Source organism: Papaver somniferum, chromosome 2 (genome assembly GCF_003573695.1).
Source record: "Papaver somniferum cultivar HN1 chromosome 2, ASM357369v1, whole genome shotgun sequence".
In the NCBI taxonomy this organism is placed as follows: domain Eukaryota; kingdom Viridiplantae; phylum Streptophyta; class Magnoliopsida; order Ranunculales; family Papaveraceae; genus Papaver; species Papaver somniferum.
This window is the reverse complement of record NC_039359.1, coordinates 106,969,057-106,988,091: the sequence shown is the minus strand read 5'-3', so window position 1 is coordinate 106,988,091 and position 19,035 is coordinate 106,969,057. Positions and strand designations below refer to the sequence as shown.

At 38.9% G+C, this 19,035-nt stretch overlaps 2 protein-coding genes across 3 annotated transcripts; both read left to right on the top strand.

Annotated features, from left to right (window-relative positions):
* The first annotated feature begins 2,218 nt into the window (after nt 1-2,218).
* On the top strand, nt 2,219-7,096 carry LOC113348714 (NAP1-related protein 2-like). 2 transcript variants are annotated; one of them, XM_026592561.1, is made up of 10 exons: nt 2,219-3,587; nt 3,732-3,823; nt 3,975-4,139; nt 4,280-4,330; nt 4,552-4,623; nt 4,787-4,900; nt 4,987-5,066; nt 5,776-5,824; nt 6,205-6,261; nt 6,780-7,096. In XM_026592561.1, the coding sequence occupies exons 1-10, from the start codon at nt 3,443-3,445 to the stop codon at nt 6,846-6,848; spliced, it is 894 nt and encodes a 297-aa protein (XP_026448346.1). In that variant the 5' UTR covers nt 2,219-3,442; the 3' UTR covers nt 6,849-7,096. The 2 variants fall into 2 exon arrangements, with proteins under 2 accessions (XP_026448346.1, XP_026448347.1); XM_026592562.1 differs by having other exon boundaries at nt 2,225-3,587; nt 4,987-5,048.
* A 7,037-nt stretch (nt 7,097-14,133) lies between these two features.
* Nucleotides 14,134-19,028, top strand: LOC113348713 (mRNA cap guanine-N7 methyltransferase 1-like). The gene is made up of 13 exons (XM_026592560.1): nt 14,134-14,446; nt 14,567-14,709; nt 15,264-15,332; nt 15,429-15,500; nt 15,685-15,786; nt 15,910-15,966; nt 16,303-16,441; nt 16,517-16,581; nt 16,676-16,726; nt 17,532-17,594; nt 17,828-17,951; nt 18,224-18,285; nt 18,567-19,028. The coding sequence occupies exons 1-13, from the start codon at nt 14,374-14,376 to the stop codon at nt 18,663-18,665; spliced, it is 1,119 nt and encodes a 372-aa protein (XP_026448345.1). The 5' UTR covers nt 14,134-14,373; the 3' UTR covers nt 18,666-19,028.
* Nucleotides 19,029-19,035: the final 7 nt, after the last annotated feature.

The following is a 19,035-nucleotide window of genomic DNA, read 5'->3' as shown; positions in this document are numbered from 1 at the left end:
ATGGTGCCTCGCGCCTAATATTTGTGTCATTTATGCAGTTTAATTTCTCTTTGTTACTTTTCATTAATATTGTATTTTGCTATCTCGATTTATCTCGATTTTGTTTTTTCATTTGTTATCTCGATTTATCTCAATTTTGTTTTTTCATTTGCAGTCAAAAGATACTGATCAGATATGATTCCTATCTATCCATTCTGTTCTTATTTTAGGTTCTTTTTAATACCATACCATTTAATTTATATTTTTTTACACTAAATTTTTATTTTTCTCTGGACAGGGAATTTTTCAATTAGACTTTAACTTCTTCGGGCGAAAATCAGAGAATTTACATGAAATGAAAATAAATGACGAAAAAAATGATGGTTCCATCGTTATGCACTTAATTTGGGTCAGTAAATAACATTTTTTAACTGTATTGCTACTGTTGTTAGAGAGTTCATACTTTTAGTTGGATTAGGGTCGTGTACATAAGAATAAAATGGATTAAAGTTTCTTGATTATGTATGTATGTTATTCTTCAATTTTTTTTATCATGTGAAACTTGAAATTACATTTCTTCATATTTATAACCTTTTGATGGTTTACAAAGTGAGTATTTGTTTATCTTAAATTATTCACACATGGTCAAATAATGGTTATCTTGCTAATACTGAAATTTAAGAAGCCTCAAAACAAGCAACACAGAACTGGCTTATTGAAACTCACCTATAATCTTTCATTTTCTGATTTCAGGAGATTGTTTTTAAGCAATGAAGAAAGCGGTTTAGGGAGCAATACAATAATACAATTTTTTTTTCTGTGGGATGCGTCACTATATCTATATGTGTCGAGACTATACAAATTTTCATTGCATGCATTTTATCATTGATTCAAGTGAAGAAGTTTTGGTATTCCAGAAAGGTACAAGTCTAATTTTTGCTAGAATATGTGGTTCATATGCACATATGTGATTGCGATGACTAAATTATCGATTTTTTTTAAGATTATCTTGGTTTAATAGAGCTTAGTGCATAGGAACCCATCTACATTTTGCATCTAAAGGTACCATGACTAATACTTGATCCATTACCTATCTTTTACTATGTGGATATCATCTAATTCTAGAGCTTCTTTTATTTCATTGAAGATACCAACTAACCAAAATCGGTACAAATATCTTACACTTTATAGAAGTTGATATAAAAAATATTTTAATATTCAATTGTATTGTCATGTTCATTTTATGCTAGCAAATTATAAAATTATGGATGTTTTAGGTCAATGTGTAATATCAGTTCCATTTGAAAGTTTTCACACCATTGATATTGGGTCTCTTATTTACTTCTAGGTCTCAAACGCATATGCTGATAAAGAGCAACTCTCTTATACATGTATCGTATTAGAGGGGGAAATTTCTTTTGTTTGGATATGCAATTTTATTTAATGCGAGTCTTTCACTATTTGGTTAAGACAATAAGATTGTATTATTAATTTGCAAGGAAAAGCATATTTAGCATATGATATATGCAATATCATTATGCGCGTCATTTTTCACTGCTAAGAAAGATTCAAGGACGCTTCGTATCACTAATATCCAAGGGAATACTATAGGATTTAATGTTTTACATTTTATTTTTATTTTTTTGTGACGCTGTAAGATGGGTGTTTTTCATATGTTAGTTTAAACCATAAATGTATAGTTATCATTCTTTATCCAGAGGTTTCATATTATGATATAACGTCTCTCAAACCTAGAATATTGTAGGGAATGATGACGTTTAATGGTCGTAAAATGACTGACTGTAAATTATATTAACCCAATCGATTAAACTCTTTTACCATGGGTTCGAGTATCACTAATGTATAACCATGCCAATTATTCATCGATACAAGCACAAAGTCAATGCCCGTATTTTAAAACTGTGAGCGGTTCCAAAGATTAACGTAGATATAACACTTTTTAAGGATATGAAAGAAGGCTTCCCAACTCAGATTCAACTTTTTGAATTTCGAAAAAAAATGTACTAATTTTTTTTCAACACAAAAGGACAATCTATTTAAATGATGACTGAACTGCATTTATAATTTGGAATGCAATCGACAAGTTACTTTTATTCAAACTTGGAATTTCTACGTGTTCCCTCTTGGGACATTAGGTTTTCAAGTTTGTTGGTATTATTTGCAACAACTATGAATGGACGCTTATCTCAATTACCATAAATGAAAACGGGTGCAGAGCCCACTGTACATACTTACATTGGATATCTTAATCACCAAAAAAATACTTTTTGTTGTATATATGTTAGTGTACATCATGTGGACATCCTAATCACCATTTAACAAGAAACTGATCCAGTTGATGTTAGTAATATCGATCAAAGCTTCGAATTCAGTTTGAGAAAGATTACAGTTCCCCCAAATTTCCCACGCTCAGCTCTTGGTAGTCTTACAAGAAAAAAATATCTTACCAACACAAAAATAACTCATAGCCCCGTGTCGGAAGTAGAAATATATGTCGCGAAGCTTCTTTAGGCCCTTATAAAAGGATCTGGCAAGACCCAAACCAGACATAAAATATGTCCAACTGAAGCCATGGATATCTCTCCAGCGTCTCAACTTCTTCCTTTCATACACATGATAACTGGAGCAGCCAATATATGAAGATTACCCTTTGTTCCCTTAATGCTCATCGGGTTGGGTGGTTTTGGGGGAGAGCTAATCCGCACCGTTTAGACAGTGAGTGTTGCAGATATTTGATGTCACGCCGGCATGGCCAGACCGTCTCAGCGCCCTTGTTGCCAAGGGAAACACTCTTCGTTCAACCAACTATACTGACATTTCGGCTTTCCATCTCGTTTTTAATCTCCGCGCTAATCCGCTTCACAATGCATCCCCACCATGTACATCCCACCCGACCGATGTTGTCCGATCCGGAACAGCTGCCCAAACTAAATTCATCGAGCGGCTGTTCTGACCCAGCCACCATCGGTACCCAACCAGTACTTTTCGTTTTTGGAGACTAACTGAACTTGCCAGCATAGATCTATCCCGATGAATTCAATTTGCTTTTCTTTGGGGACTAATATATCAGAGAGAATAGACGAAGCCATGGGTATCTATCCACCGCCTCAACCACTTCCTTTCATACAGATGATAACTGAAGCAATTTCTTGTTTGAAAGAAAAATCTGGATCATGTCAACGTGCAATTGCAAAGTTTATTGAAGAAAAGTATTATGTATTTGGGCTTCCGAAGAATTTTAAAAGAATGTTGTCGACTCAGTTAAACGAATTGACAAAATCTGGAAAGTTGGTGAAAGTTGAGATCATTTAAGCTACCTGTGACAGAGAAGTCGGAAAAAAATTCCGTTGAAATCAAAGAGAAAAAGGTGACGGAGAAGTCGAAAAAATCTTCTGTTCAAATCAAAGAGAAAAAGAAAGAGAAAAAAATTAAAGAAGCGGTAATGGTAATAAAAAATAACATAGAGGCTGGAAAGAGGCTGGAATTTCTGAAGTATGAAGAGAAAATTAAGAGTTTGAGTCAAGTGAGGATGCCAAGAATTTCGAAGAAGAAAGAACTGATTCAGAAAGAGAAAGCTAACCTAGCGGGTAAGGAAGTTAGGGTTTGATGATATAATAGGGTTTTATTTTAATTTTTGATTTCTATGCATTTTTATGTAATGTTGTATCCTGAAATTTTTACATATGAATCTGTTTTTTTTTTCTGATGTAAATAAAAAAAAATATTCACAGAGTGGAAGAAGGTCGCAGGGATAAGCAGCGTCGACCTTACCCTTGTTGGATCCTTAGAGGAGTTGATGCAAGTACAACAGGAACTTGTCGGGGTGAGATTTGAAAATCCTGGCTATTGGTTCCTTCTGTTGTTTTACTTGATTATTTGATGGTGTTTTTAGATGTTTTCTCTTTACACTGTCTTCTCCTATTTGTTGTTTATGATTTTGATTGATTGATACTATTTGTGGATCACTCATACAGGTTCAGGAACAAACAGTTGCCAAGATACAGTGTATGGAGGATAAATATGAAAAGAAGCTATGGGAATGGGAGAGGTGGCAGAAGCAGAATGATCAAGTACAAATGAGTCTTTATAAGCAAAGGAGTGAGATTATCAAATCAATTCCTAAGTTCTGGTCAACTGCTGTGCGTAATCTCTCTCTTTCTCTCTTATTACTAATTTTCAGTTTGGGAATCGGATCCTTGGTCCCCAGTTGATATCATAATTGTAGTATCTTGTTGAGATGTATGATGCCCGTTTGACTTGGGAATCTCATTGGTTGCAGTTTATGAGTGACTATTCGCTTCAAAGACTCTTGAATGAAGTAGACAAGAAGGTTAAGCTTCTCAAATACATGAAACTTGAATTAGTCCTATGTAGAATTGTGTTCCAGGATATGCCTTTGACGGTTCTGTTTATTTAATTGCTATTCATTTGTGTATTTCCGATTATTTAAATGCTATTCATTTGTGTATTTCCGGGGATTGGTTGGCGAAACCTAACATCCTAGTTCTTGAACGCTTGAGATTCACATCTGCTGCTCTTTATTATATGCAGATAATTAATTATCTGGACTCTGTGGTTGTTGAAGGTAGTCTAGATGCGACATCTGAGTGTACTGTAACTTTAGTAAGTTAAATCTATACCCCCAGCTCTAATATTGGGTTTGAACAGTTGTAACTTTTTATTTTTCAGATTCTGCATCGGTTAGTCTTAGAGATTATGTGATGTTGCTCTTTAGCCTGTCCGTGATCTTCATCACATTAAGGTACATGTTCTCTATTGATTGCAGAACTTTGAGGAGAATCCTTACTTTAAAAATTCAAGTCTCACAAAAGAATTCAAGTTGTCCCACGAAGGAATCATTGAGGCAAAGGGCACCACAATCACATGGAAGACTGGCAAGGTAAGGGAAGTATTTGTATTACGGTACTTATTGCCCGCATATTGTGCCACATAGATTTTTACACTTGTCATTTTCTGGATGTGTAGGGCATTACAGCCGGACTTGAAGAAAAGGGGAGTGAGCAGTCTAATACTGATATGAATAAAAGGTTCGTTATCATGTCATGGTAGGCTCCAGATTTTGATATGAAAATAATCATGGTGTTGTTCACGATATTGGTTTGTTCATAATGACTGGTTGACGTTTTATTACGACTTTGTTGAGAGTTCTAAGATAATCCTTCTTGGGATTTCAGCTGGAGCAGGTTAATCATTAGAGTACAACACTTGTCTGTTACTCGTGTCAGAGTCAACGTATGATATGCTAGTCAAGGTTGAGATTCGAGGAGTTATAAAGTAATGCAAACTTGTCAGTCATAGTTATATTTTGTACTCGCTTGTGGTTTTTGCTTCTTTTTTGCGTATGTGGTATTAGTTGCTCGGAGTAGTATGATAAGGCTGTCGATGCTTTCTCTTACATATTAGGGGTACTAGTGATCGTCAAGCCGCTCCTGCTTAGGCCTGCTCAAGTTGGTTGATCAGTCCCTTTCCGAAGCCTAATTTATGCTCATGAAGAGTTACTCCAGGCTGTCGGCATTTGTCATTCCCTCCTGCAAGTCTGCAGGAAATCAAAACAATTAGATCAGATTAATTTTAAGTTCCTATAGTGTACTCGGTCAAATTCTTAGTTTTAGGTCCACTTAACTGTCTACAATTTAATGTCGGTGCCACTAAACTGGTGTCTGTTTTTGTTCAATATAACTTTTCTCTTGTCTATATTTTTGATAGTATGAAGTACGCAGGATACTCATTGTCTGTATGCTTTTGTGATTGCAGCTTCTTTACATGGTTCTGTGAAGATCCTAAGAAAAAGCTCCGTGACGAGGTAGTTTTTTCTTACTTCCCTAAGTCTGGAGTCATGAAAGATGCAATATGCTTCATTATTATTCTATAATCCCAGCGAAGGCATTGCATTAAAATGGTCGTAGTCTTCCATTTTTCAATTCTTCCTTCACTACTAATGTGTTCTATTTGTATTGTGTTACTTGCTCACTTCAATTGCAACATAAGTTGCAAAGCTGCATCATTATTCTTTTGCAAGCTGGAAGACTTGCACATCCTTTGCATTGTTCTGGTTACCACCGATACGATTTCCTATTCTGTTAATCGTTTTGACGAAGCAAGTTCACAGTTCTTGTGGAGCTCTTTTGTCCTTGTTTATTGTATGTCATGTCATGTTGATTTAGCTGGCTCCTACTTTTGCAGGTGGCTAATTTAATAGCATGTGATTTATGGTGTTACGCTCCAGAATATTTTGTCAATGTGAGTTGTTACTTCGCGTACACCCCTTGTGTCTGTAGACTGTAGTTCATCATATGTATATTTGCCTGTAAGCAGGTAGGTTAATAGGAGTCTTATGTTTCATGATGCTCATTTCAAAATACTACATATCACGGTGTGCCCTAAATACACGTAGGTTCATGTTGACTCAAGTACATTTAGGTGAAATTCAATATCTGGTAACGAAGGGTGGTTAGTTGTGTATTATTAGGTGGAATTCGAAAACTTCAACTTACTTGGACCTTACAATATCTACATCATAACGAAGTGTGGTTGAGATTTTTTGTGTATTTATTTAGTAACAACTGTACCAAATAGACATCGTTTCAATTTTCCAAATAGACATCGTATCAATTATCCAGACAGTGTTATCCAAGTCAACTAACTCACTTGGTTAGATTTCTCACTGGTGTCCTATTAGTGCTTTAAATAAAATACCTTGTATTTTTTTTTAATTATTATTTTTAAATGAAATACCTTGTATTCACTACCTTCATCAGGCAAAGTCGAATGGTAAACAAAGTATGGCCACGACAACAAGTACAATGGTAGACAAAGCTAAATTATGACCATGGCGAAAAGTAGAATGGTAAACAAAGCTGAATTATGGCCACGACGACGAGTGGATGGGGAATGATGTGATGTGGACAGTTTCTTTCAAGTTGCTTTTGCTTCTGTGCTTGTGCAAATGAAGTTCCTTCTCAGACTTCTAAAGTACTTGCATCTTTTTTTCTTACTGTAATATAAATGGTTCCTAAATGAGATGGCTGCAGCCTACTGCCTACATGTATAATATAAATGGTTCCATGTAAAGTTCTATCTATCTTCTCTACTAAATAACTTTTGATGGCCTATAGGTCGAGAGTCCAACCCTGGCCAATTGGGCTAATGGCAGTTGGTTAGCACCTGCATGTTCAACTGAGATAGACGTGTGATTTAGATTAAGCGGGTGATAATTTGGCATAAAGCTCTAGATGATAATTAAGCAAATAACCTGGGATTGCATTAGAGCAAGGGGCTATGGGGTTGAGAGTCTCAATATGAAAGAGTAACCGAGAAGACCTAATTTGGTGTTTGCTGTGGGTTGAGAGGAACACTCTTTCCCACCCAAACTCAAATCATAGACTCGTTCACTAGAAAGAAGGTATGAAAGTCTGCGCTATACTACTAATGAAATGCAGGTGTCAGGTGTGAAAGAAAAGAGAAAGGAGAGAGAAAAAAAGAGAAGAGTAATTCTAAAGAGACGGAGAAAAAGAAACCACGACAAAACCGCCTCTCACACAATTTTTTTTTCCTTTTGTGTGAGTCTCAATGGGTCCGCGCCCTCGGAAGACGTGCAGAGGCGTTTTGTGAGAGCCGGTTTTCTTTTAGTTTTTCTTTTCTCGGTCTGTCGAGAATTTTTGAAAAGAAAAATGACAAATTAATCCTAGCATTTTTAAGGATCACTAAAATGAATTAGGGACCACTAATAAGACAGAATAAGGACACTCATCAGAATTATCATAACCTTGATAATTAATGGGTATAGGGCGCAGGAGAACATGATACAAATCTTGAAATGCTTGTTGTTGGTATGCTGGTGGAGTTAGCTGAAATGGTTGAAATGCTGATGAGCTTGAGGAAAAAGTGGGTGGAGGCAACTGGGGTAAACAAACTCGATTTCCTAATTGCTTCCATGTTCACACCACCACCAGTAGTCATAATGTCAGTTGGCATTTGCCTAAACGAACGTGGAGGAGTTGTATCCATCCAACGTTTTCATCTCTTTCACGTACTACTTGAGTATCTAACTCTTGGTTTGGAGTAGAACTTTTGGTACCCCATGCATAGAACGAAGTCTCAAACTTTTTTCGCTTCCACGACTTCGCTGATTTGATTGACTGGGACTCATGCCTGTACCATTGGGACTCAACTGAGTCATTCCTCTACCAAGTGGAATATCTGAAATCCCTGTAAAAGACCATGATAATCGTTCAACTGGGTCTGATACTGCTCCGGTGTAGCATTGACCCCCCAGTATGGATAGGTCCGATCAACTGCACTGGAAGCAATTGGATAAGTAACAATCTCTCCAGATGAGGTGGATATATTTTGTACATCCCAAGAAAATGGTGGCATAGTTGTCGATGAACCCGCTTGAGAAGGATATGCAAATGCGTCGCCCGTCTCTGGTGGAGGTTGAGAAGGAAGAAACACATCACCAAGTGGCATCCTACCTAAAGTTGGGAAATCCATCAGACCCAAACTTTGCGGTTGCATAGCAATATTGGGCTTCAAAATAGTGTTAAACCAAAATAGGTAGTCATTTATGTCAATCGGCTCCTGGATCAATTCATCAGCTTCTTGCCAATGATGACCTTCCCTTATCAATTTCAAGTAGTCGTCTTCAAAAACCTCTGAACTTGACGGCTATCACTGATCTTTTCTGCAAAGTTGTCTTTCACCATAATACCAAACACCCTTTTCAGAAACAGGGTTGTATAACACGATTCTTTTAAGGCTTAGTTGTACCATTCTCTGAGCTTGTTCTTTTTCGAACTCAGGAATTACTTCATACGGTTGGGAGACAAGGTTAAGGCTTGTTCTACACAACTGTTGAATCTTATGAAAAATAACAGTATGTTGACCATCTTCAATCTGTTCTGCTTTCCAATTCTCGAAATCGTACTTCAGTATGACCAGAAAAACATTGGTGTGACTCTTAAGAGAAGGTTCTGAAACATGGACATATGTATACCACAATTACTGAAAATAATAACATTATTGGTTAGTAAATTTGTCATATGAAAATAACAAACAAATAGTGTGAAAAATATTGGTTCTTACCTCCAACACTCCCCAAAAAGTATTAAAACTATCTTTGACACACGTCGAGCAATTACCGAGTGATTTGTAAAGCTCTAACAAAATTGGAGACCCCGATCATATGTAGGTGTTTTCTCTAAATCTTCTAATGCTTCGAGAAAACCAATTAACACCACCGAGCTAGCATTTGGAAATAGACATTGGTCTAGTGTCCACAACACAAACAAACGTTCGAGCTCCTCATAATGATCAGGGAACAAATTTTCATTATTTTCTAGCCTGTTCTCATTCATTTTCTTAGCATAATGTTGCAAAAAACTTTTCAACCCATCCACTTTTAATCCATTTGCTTTTATTAGTCTATATGAAGCATTTCCTTCTACATCATTTGAGTATAAAGGAAGTCTTTGTTTCCATCTATCTTATGATAACCAATTTAGTATGTGTTGATGGTGGTATTAGCTTAGGGTTAAAATCGTAAAACCTTAGTCAAACAATGACGTCGCACTTGAGTAATAATGTCGCCACTAGCACATTTATTGAACCATTCAACATGCCTGCGTAAAATTACGGGGGTACCTTTTTTATGTATATGCCATGCTCCACGGCAGAGCCCTCGATACTGACTGGCATCATCTCTGCACATGCCAGCCGCGCATGCTATCCAAACGTGCAAATCACGCATGCCACATATTTTTCGACACGCTAAACCCTAATAGCATATCTCCGCGCCAAAGGCATGCAACCATGCCAGCCGTACCATCGTGCCAATGGCATGCCATGCCAGCCATATCTCCGCGGCAAAGGCATGCCAACCATGCCAGCTGCACCACCGTGCCAATGGCATGCTATGCCAGCCAAAACTCCGCGCCAAAGGCATGCCGACCATGCCAGCCGCACCACCGTGTCAATGGCATGCCATGCCAGCCACATCTCCGCGCCAAAGGCATGCCAACCATGCCAGCCGCACCACCGTGCCAATGGCATGCCATGCCAGCCAAATCTCCGCGCCAAAGGCATGCCAGCCGCACCACCGTGCCAATGGTATGCCACGTCAGCCACATCTCCGCGCCAAAGGCATGCCAACCATGCCAGCCGCCCATCGTGCCAATAGCATGCCATGCCATCCACATCTCCGCGCCAAAGGCATGCCAACCATGCCAGCTGCACCACCGTGCCAATGGCATGTCATGTCATGCCATCCACATCTCCGCGCCAAAGGCATGCCAACCATGCCAGCCGCACCACCGTGCCAATGGCATGCCATGTCATCCACATCTCTGCGCCAAAGGCATGCCAACCATGCTAGCCGCACCACTGTGCCAATGGCTTGCCATGCCAGCCATATCTCCGCGCCAAAGGCATACTAACCATGTCAGCCGCACCATAGTGCCAATGGCATGCCATGCCAGCCACACCTCCGCACCAAAGCCATGCCGGCCATGCCTCCATGCCGCTGGCTACCAAACGAAGGGTTGCAACAATCAACGACCACCCTTCCTTCTGAGATGTAAATCTTAGCCGTCCAAGTTCGCCACCAAATGCGTGGCAAATTTTGGCCCAATGCCAAGCCCTAATTTTGGCCGCGCCTAAACTATGCCAAAATCCTAATTTTGTCCGCGCCTAAAACTATGCCAAAATCTTAGCTTGGCCGCGCCTAAACCATGCCAAAGCCATGCAGGATATGCCTCCATGCCGCTGACTTCCAAACGAAGGGTTGCAACAATCAACGACCACCCTTCCTTCTGAGATGCAAATCTCAGCCGTCCAAGTTCGCCACCAAACGCGTGGCAACTTTCGGCCCAATGCCAAGCCCTAATTTTGGCCACGCCTAAACTATGCCAAAACCCTAATTTTGGCCGCGCCTAAAACTATGCCAAAATCCTAGCTTGGCCGCGCCTAAACCATGCCAAAGCCATGCCAGACATGCCTCCATGCCACTGGCTGCCAAACGGAGGGTTGCAATCTCCTTCTGAGACGCAAATCTCAGCCGTACAAGCTTGCCACCAAACCAAACGATTTGTGGCAACCTCTTGGCTGCGACGTCAAAGTTCCACGGTTTGTGCCAAACCCTAATTTGGGTCGTGCCAAGAGCATGCACGAGTCGTGCTGGCCATGCCTCTATGCCGCTGGCCGCCAAACGGAGGGTTGAAATAATCTATGACTACCCCTCCTTCTGAGACGCAAATCTCAGCCGTACAAGCTTGCCACCAAACTAAACGATTTTGTGGCGACCTCTTGGCTGCGACGCCAAAGTTCCACGGTTTTTGCCAAACCCTAATTTGGGCCGCGCCAAGAGCATGCACGAGCCATGCTGGCCATGCCTCCATGCCTCTTGCCACCAAACGGAGGGTTGCAACAATCAAAGACCACCCCTCCTTCTGAGATACAAATCTCAGCCGTACAAGCTTGCCACCAAACGACTTGTGGAAATCTCTTGGCTACGCTTCCAACTCTTTGGCCACGACACACACTTTGCTATGCCAATTCTTTGGTCACGACACCAAACCCTAATCAGCCACGCCAAGACCATGCGCAAGCCATGACAACACCATGGCCACACCACTGGCTACCAAACGGAAGGTAACCACACTCAACGGCTAACCTTTCTCTCAAGATGCAAAATCTCGGCCGTCGAAGGTCACCGCCGAACTAGCAAGCCTCTCAATTTTAACTTTCCAAACAATAGCAACACGTTACACATTTTCTACGAAAACACTCGAGACATCAATACATGTCACAAAACTGGGGATGCTTATCAAGGTATTGGTCTGGCGGTTTACAGCGTACGGCGTACACTACACCCGTTACAAGAAAGTGTCATAAGAGTGAGGCGGTTAGTAAATACAGAAAGTAATGGTGAAACGTTTCCTTCATTACGGAAACATCAATTCCAGGCGTTACCCATTACCGCTTTCTTCCATTTACTCAACCGTTTCCACTTCTTACGAGACCAGGGTACGTTTTGTTGCGACTTGTATAAATAGGTCTCACCTATTTCCACCAAAGGACAAGTTTTGGTCAGGAGAATACAACACTCAGAAATCACTTGTTAGCTTTCCCATCTGATAGCTTTCCACTTTCTGATACAAGTCGTCAAACAACTACTCTTCCCGAATCAACTATTATGGTCTCAACACTCTCTTCGCTTCCCTCCTTAGACCAACCCTTCTCCTTCACTTTGTGACTGAATCAAGTATGGAACGCCCATTTATTGGTTTAGGCCGGATTTGTACATATTGATCTCTTGAATCAAAGTACTCCCTTGCAGTACATTGTTTAGGGTTTAGACTCGTTTCTCACCCACACACTCGAAATTACAAAAATCAGCAGAAACTGTTTTCACCCTCAAACAATATGTTAAATGGAAGTAAGTTTCCAGCACATGGAATTCCCATTAACATGTACAAATCTATCGTTGTAACTCCTATTATCAACATTTATTCATAATTAGAGTTTGTTGAATTTTATAAAACAAAAAACATAATCTAAAAATTTAATTACTAGAAAAAACTGACTTACCACATTCAAAGTCTTTGAAAAAGAATGTGTTTGTAGTCTTCCACCATCGTTTTAATATAACTTGAAGTCCTTGAGTCCTGTGGTTTCTAGGTTGTATATGATATAAATGTCGCCAAGAATATCTTTGGACTCTCCCGTGAACAACATGGGGAAGTAACTGAAACATCGTACACCACCTCTTAGAAATACTGAATTAACTCGCTCCGGATGGTCAGATATGTGATTAGGGAACACACCATCATCGCCCACTTGTCTAACATTTTGAAACTCATATTCTTTATCCACAATATAACTTAATCCACTGGCTGGGGTACTAGTAGATCCATTTAGTTTTCTGTTTCTTTTTCTTTCCTCACTCGCCATATTTGTTTGGAAGTAAAACGAAAGATAATTTTCTTAGCGAAGAGAACAGAAGGGCTGAGAAAAGTTGAGAAGGGAAGATGAGGTAACGTGTGAGGAATATATGAGACAGCGCGGTATTTATTGGCGTTAGAAAGTCGAACATTGGCGACATTAATTATAACGCTAGCGCTAGAATCAATATCGTGCGATATTCATGGCAGCACCGGCCATAAAGTCAAGATCGTTCGCCAGAAACTCTGTCGCTCCGTAATTTTCCCATAGTGGCGCAACTCGTTTGCGATGCCATCTAGTATGCCAAACAACTTTTTTTTTGGCATGTGCGTATGAATAGGCCTAACTATTACATATTTAACAACTTCAAGTACCAATCCGGAAAAATCAAAGTTGGGATTTAAAATCGTGCCACTTAATTTTTTTTTTGAGAATTTTATGTAAAGATTTTGGCGTAAAAATTGAGTTAGGGAAGTGACGTGTGCACTACAAGACACACAAGTAGCGCAACTTACTGGGGCCAATCACAACCCAAGTAAACAACTTGGCCCGAAAACTTTATATCATACTACCTCCGTCTCTAAAAGATAGGTAGGTTTGTGTGTAAGGCTAACCCCTATGGGCTAGATTGAACTGCTAGATTGGCCAAAAACTGTTGCAAATAAAAAAAAGTGTTGGAAAAAAGTTAACACTACTTCTCTCTCCTAGCAAGTGCTCGCAGTTCAACTTGCAGCGAGGTTGAAATGCTGAATGATTCAGCGCTCACAAAAATCACACAGATCACAAAAATCACAAAATTCAATCTGACGGCTGAAACTTAAAGCGCTGAACCAAACAGTGCTGAAAAAGTGACTTTAGCGCTGAACGGTTCGGCGCTCACAAAAATTCAAAAATCACACGGATCACAAAAATCACAAAATTTGATCCGACAGTTGAAATTTTAATCGCTGAACCAAACAGCGCTGGACAATGGTCCCAACTGACGTGGATTGCTAATCTAGCTGTTAGATTAGCACTCCCATAAAATTTAGGAGGTTCTCGTAGCTGACGTGGACTGCTAATCTAGCTGCTAGATTAGAAGACCATAAGACTTAGCCTAAAACTGCGTATCTTTTAGAGAGGAAGGGAGTATGGGCAATGAGCATATATATACTACTCGGCAACGTAGCCGATAAACACACTGTAAATTTTTCTGTCAGGTCAATTGCTTTGCTTTCCGAAGTAGAAAGCTAGAAAATATTCATAACACCACCAAACTCGTTTCCCCCTCTCTATCTCTCTGTCAATTATAGATTTTGCTTGGGATTTGCTTTCTTCACAAACTTCTCTTCAGTAACTTCTCAAACTAATTTATTGAATTCCGTTTAAAAACCCTAACTTCCGATTCCATCAAAAAAGCTCAATAACTGAATAATGAAAAGAGGATATGAATCTGCTTCAACCTCTATTGCTCCACCTCAAACAAGGCAAAGAATAGATCCTAATGGTAATCCATTTCAGTGAAATACTCTAACTAATTTTTTCAAATTACGAATATTTATTTTTATTAGGTCAAATTCTACTTCATTTAGGTTTAAACTTTTTGTTTTATCTTTTTGATTCGCAGGTGCTTCACAGTATCAAGAAGAAGATGAAAACACCAGGAATTTGGCACGAAGAGTTGCTGACCATTACAGCGCAAGGTCCAATCAGACGCTGGAAGAACGAGAAGCCAGTCCAATTATCCATTTGAAAAAGCTCAATAATTGGGTACTTTTTGTTTTCTTCAAATGTTCTTGCAGAAAGTTTCAATCTTGTTAGTATAGAACAGTCGGTTATATAAGCATTGTATGACACCTTAGAGAACGGAAAAGTAGCATACATGTTTAGCATCTCTCGTCTTTGGTACTGGAAAGGTTAACAATTTATAGGATGCAACACCACTATATCCCCGGGAGAATCTGCATTGTGAATTATATCCAACTTTCGGTATTGCTAGGGGTATGGTAACTGGACCTTCAACACCTTAGAGCTTGAACAGAACAGGAAATCTTGCTAATTACAAGGCATTAATGATGGGTGATGCAGCCTGTTGCTCAGAAGCTTGTCATCTCTCATCTTCCTTTGATTTTTTTGACAAGGCATTTTGTCGGCTTTTTGTTATGTGTTTGTTTATTTGTTTCAATCGATTGTCTTGATTGCTGAATACAAATATGATTGAGAAAATGTCTCTCCGAACTCTCTATATTTGTTGCTGATTGTGGTATAGCTCTCTGTTTATTTCCACCATAGTAATGCACTCTTTCCTGTTTTCATCTTTGCAGATAAAGAGTGTTCTAATTCAGCTATATGCTCGCCGTGGAGATGTTGTTCTAGATCTTGCTTGCGGCAAGGTATGTTTTCCACTCTCTTGTTGGCTATTGTTAATCCCAGGTACAGTTGACCTATTTCTATTCTAATAGAACCAGTGTTCTTTTCTATTCGTCTAGGGTGGTGATTTGATAAAGTGGGACAAGGCAAGGGTTGGATATTATGTTGGTATTGATATAGCCGAAGGCTCGGTAATTTTTAAATTTCTTTTGGGTATACTTTTCTTTTTATCTGTTTTCGTTTTGGATTGTGGACGTTTCTGTATCATGTCACTTCAAATTCACTCTGTTCCCAAATCATCCTGTCAACATTTGTGTTCACATGTATAACTTTTTTTCTTTCTTTTCTTGTTTTGTCTTTGTATCCAATAAACAGATAGAAGATTGTAGAACACGTTACAACGGGGATGCAGACCATCATCAACGTCGCAATAGGTTAACATTTCCAGCACGCCTCTTATGTGGTGATTGCTTCGAGGTAGATGTTTTTGTTTTTTGTCTCTCAGTATGGAAATGAAGTCATAGCCCTACCCAAATTATTGTACAACTCGTGGAAATTGTCAGCTGATCTAATTTATGTTGTATGTGTGATTGCTCCCAGGTTCGATTGGATGAAGTTTTGAGGGATGATGGACCATTTGATATTTGTAGTTGCCAGGTGAATTATTTTCTGACTCAGAAGGCTACTAATGTTCCATATTGAAGTGTAAGAAAAAATGGAATCAAAGACCTGATAATATATGGCCCCTTTGGGAGGTCTAAGTGGAAAATAATCTTCTCAAGTATGTAACAGAAATTTACTGTTTTCCCTGTCAACCTTTAGTAAATCTTAACACAAGTCCACCTTTTCTTATTACATAAAGGAAGAAAATAACTAAGGTATTGCACAAAGGAATCTGTTGGTTGTGACAATCCGCTTTAGTTTCTTGATCACATTGTTAAGGGGATTCACTTTTTCGTGGTATTGAACCGAGTGACACATAATGTTTTGCAGTTTGCCATGCACTACTCTTGGTCTACCGAGGCACGTGCACGACGAGCCTTGGCAAATGTATCTGCCTTGCTTCGTCCAGGCGGGACCTTCATTGGTACAATGCCTGATGCGAATGTTATTATAAAAAAGCTCAGAGAAGGTATTCGTCTGGAATCTAATTTATGGCTGTTTATAGTTTCATTTGAATAAAAAAGCTTTGATTGTGATTATGCAGCTGAGGGACTGACTTTTGGGAATAGCGTGTACTGGATTCTTTTTGATGAAGAATATGATCATAAGGTGGATTACTGTTATACTGCCATTTGCATGAATATACATAGATTTTTATCTATCTAGATTAGCTTGCCGCTAATGGTTCCTCTTTCATGTGCAGACGTTCAAATCATCTACTCCCTTTGGTATCAAGTACAAGTTCCATTTAGAGGTACAGTCATGAATTACTTCTCTACATTATTCAATTTCCTTAGAGAGATCTATGTAGAGACCAATATTTTCCCACATTTGTTCTTCGTTGAAAGTTGACTAATCCAGAAGATAGACATCTGGTGCTGGTGGTACTATGTGTGTGGCTGCAACCAGCTCCAGCTAGATTGATGATTGGTTAAAGTCTTTATATGCACAAGTTTCATTCAGCTTCACTATCTGGATGAATAGTTAAGCACACGTGACATAGAATCCATACTATTTCAGCATTGTTCTTTTATTGTGTATCAAGAAATTAACCCGTGATATTTATATGTCGAGAACTAACATGTTAAAACCATTCAGTTTAGTCAAATTGAGATGATCATCCAGACATGGTTGTGACACTCGTTTTTCCTTTACTTTTTTTAGGAGTCTAGCCAACTGTAAATACTGAAAGAAATGTAAATTTTGTAATTTTGATTTCCTTTTAGTTGGCCTGTAGTAGAACTTTTTAGATTTCTAATGACAAATTTTACCGGTGCGACCCTAAGTGAGATGTACATCTAGCAAAAAGAATAGAAAATCAAGCTTGACAGGTTAAAAAAAAAAGCAAGGTAATATTGAATTATAGAATAGAATTTATTAAGTCACATTTTGTTGCTCGAAATGTTACAAGATTGGACATCCACTAAATTGTTTGGATATTCTTAGAAGCCTCTTTCATAATCATCACATTTGCTATACTAGGTTTTGCGCCTTTTAGTTTTTTACTTCCATCTCATGATGCAAAGTGCTGTTTCTTAAAATGTGATCTTATCTTGCAGGATGCCGTCGATTGTCCTGAATGGATTGTTCCTTTTCCAGTTTTCAAATCATTGGCAGAAGAGGTTTGAGTTAATTGCTTGGTCATTTCTTACTTGGCTGTGCTATTTCATGAAGATACGTACTTAGCCTGTTCCCGGGCTTCAGTTTTCATGCTCATTAGGGCGATTGTTAGGTAGTGGATTAGGGTTTGTATTTATGGAAAGAGGCTAGCTGTTTTTTTTTTTTTTTTTCCTTTTGTAAATTGTGTTACACAGAAGTGTAGATATTGGAGATTTATCCTTTTCTACTTTGGCAGTACGACTTAGAGCTTGTATTCGTGAAGAATTCCCATGAGTTTGTAGACCAGTACTTGAAAAGGCCAGAATTTGCTGAGCTTATGCGGCGGCTTGGTGCCTTGGGTGATGGAAATCAGGACACAAGTAAGTCGTTTCCAAATTTTATTTTCTTGTCCCTCTTTTCCTTCGCTTGCGGTGAGCAGAAACCTAACCACTACCCAAATTTCGAAACTAAGAAAGTCATAGTATTGTTAGGAGGAGTTCCTCTTGATATGGGTTTTGCTTATCTTGATCAAGTAGCGATACATCTAAATTGTTTCACCTTAAATAGCTCATTACCTCATTCGTGTATAACCTCTTCTTCTTTCTGTTTTCCTTTTATCCTTCGCTGTTCTCTCATGCTTTGTATCTTGTAGGCACTCTATCACCAGATGAATGGGAAGTAGCCTACCTGTATTCGGCATTTGTCTTGAAGAAGGTACATATGTTTTTTTGCTATTGTTTATTTTCATCACGTGAAATGTGGCATCTGTCTAACTTCTGTGTCCAGAATTATGGTCATCCCTTCCGAAACAATCTTTTGAACATTGAGACCCCTAGTTACAGCTATTGGTTTGGGACGTCCTTAACTATGTATAAGCTACAGTAGTTCATGACAAGGCTAATGAACCATAAGTCCATCACTTTTTGGAATGGTACTTTAAAAGCCATTTGGGTTCTTTCTTATGTTTGAGCTGAAAACATGACTTCCATTGTCAGCGAGGTGAACCAGATCCTAACCGAAAGAGAGCTAATAGAACAAACAACGGACCGACTCAGATATCAAAAGACGACATTATGTACATCAATGATGAATGAGTAGAGAATAATTGGTGAGTTTTTTAGTCCATTCGGATTGTTTGTCCATATGCAAAAGCATGTTTGGAGGCGAAGCTGCCGCCGCCAACATGGGGGCATGGGAGGGACACTCACTGGCGGAAGAAAGATTTGAGAGACGCATTGCACTCTGGCACCAGCTCTCCTTTATTGTACACTGGAGAATGGATACAAATGACCAAGGGTCACATATATTATCAAATTCTGCATATTCCTGATTAAAGTTGTATCCATTCATTAGAAAAGTAATACACTACCAATAAAAAAGTAAGAAATTTTGACACTGTAATATTACGACCAGGAAATAAGAGTTGCATTAGCTCTCACACCTATCTAAAATTTTCTTCTTATG

What these genes read in the sequence shown, in the direction of transcription:
- LOC113348714 (XM_026592561.1), top strand. Translation starts at nt 3,443, where the DNA reads ATGGTAATAAAAAATAACATAGAGGCTGGAAAGAGGCTGGAATTTCTG. An exon ending in AGGTTCGTTATCATGTCATG is followed by an intron (nt 5,067 to 5,775) that starts GTAGGCTCCAGA and finishes TTGTGATTGCAG; the next exon opens with CTTCTTTACATGGTTCTGTG. An exon ending in AGAAAAAGCTCCGTGACGAG is followed by an intron (nt 5,825 to 6,204) that starts GTAGTTTTTTCT and finishes CTACTTTTGCAG; the next exon opens with GTGGCTAATTTAATAGCATG.
- LOC113348713 (XM_026592560.1), top strand. Translation starts at nt 14,374, where the DNA reads ATGAAAAGAGGATATGAATCTGCTTCAACCTCTATTGCTCCACCTCAA. An exon ending in GCAAAGAATAGATCCTAATG is followed by an intron (nt 14,447 to 14,566) that starts GTAATCCATTTC and finishes TTTGATTCGCAG; the next exon opens with GTGCTTCACAGTATCAAGAA. An exon ending in TGAAAAAGCTCAATAATTGG is followed by an intron (nt 14,710 to 15,263) that starts GTACTTTTTGTT and finishes TCATCTTTGCAG; the next exon opens with ATAAAGAGTGTTCTAATTCA.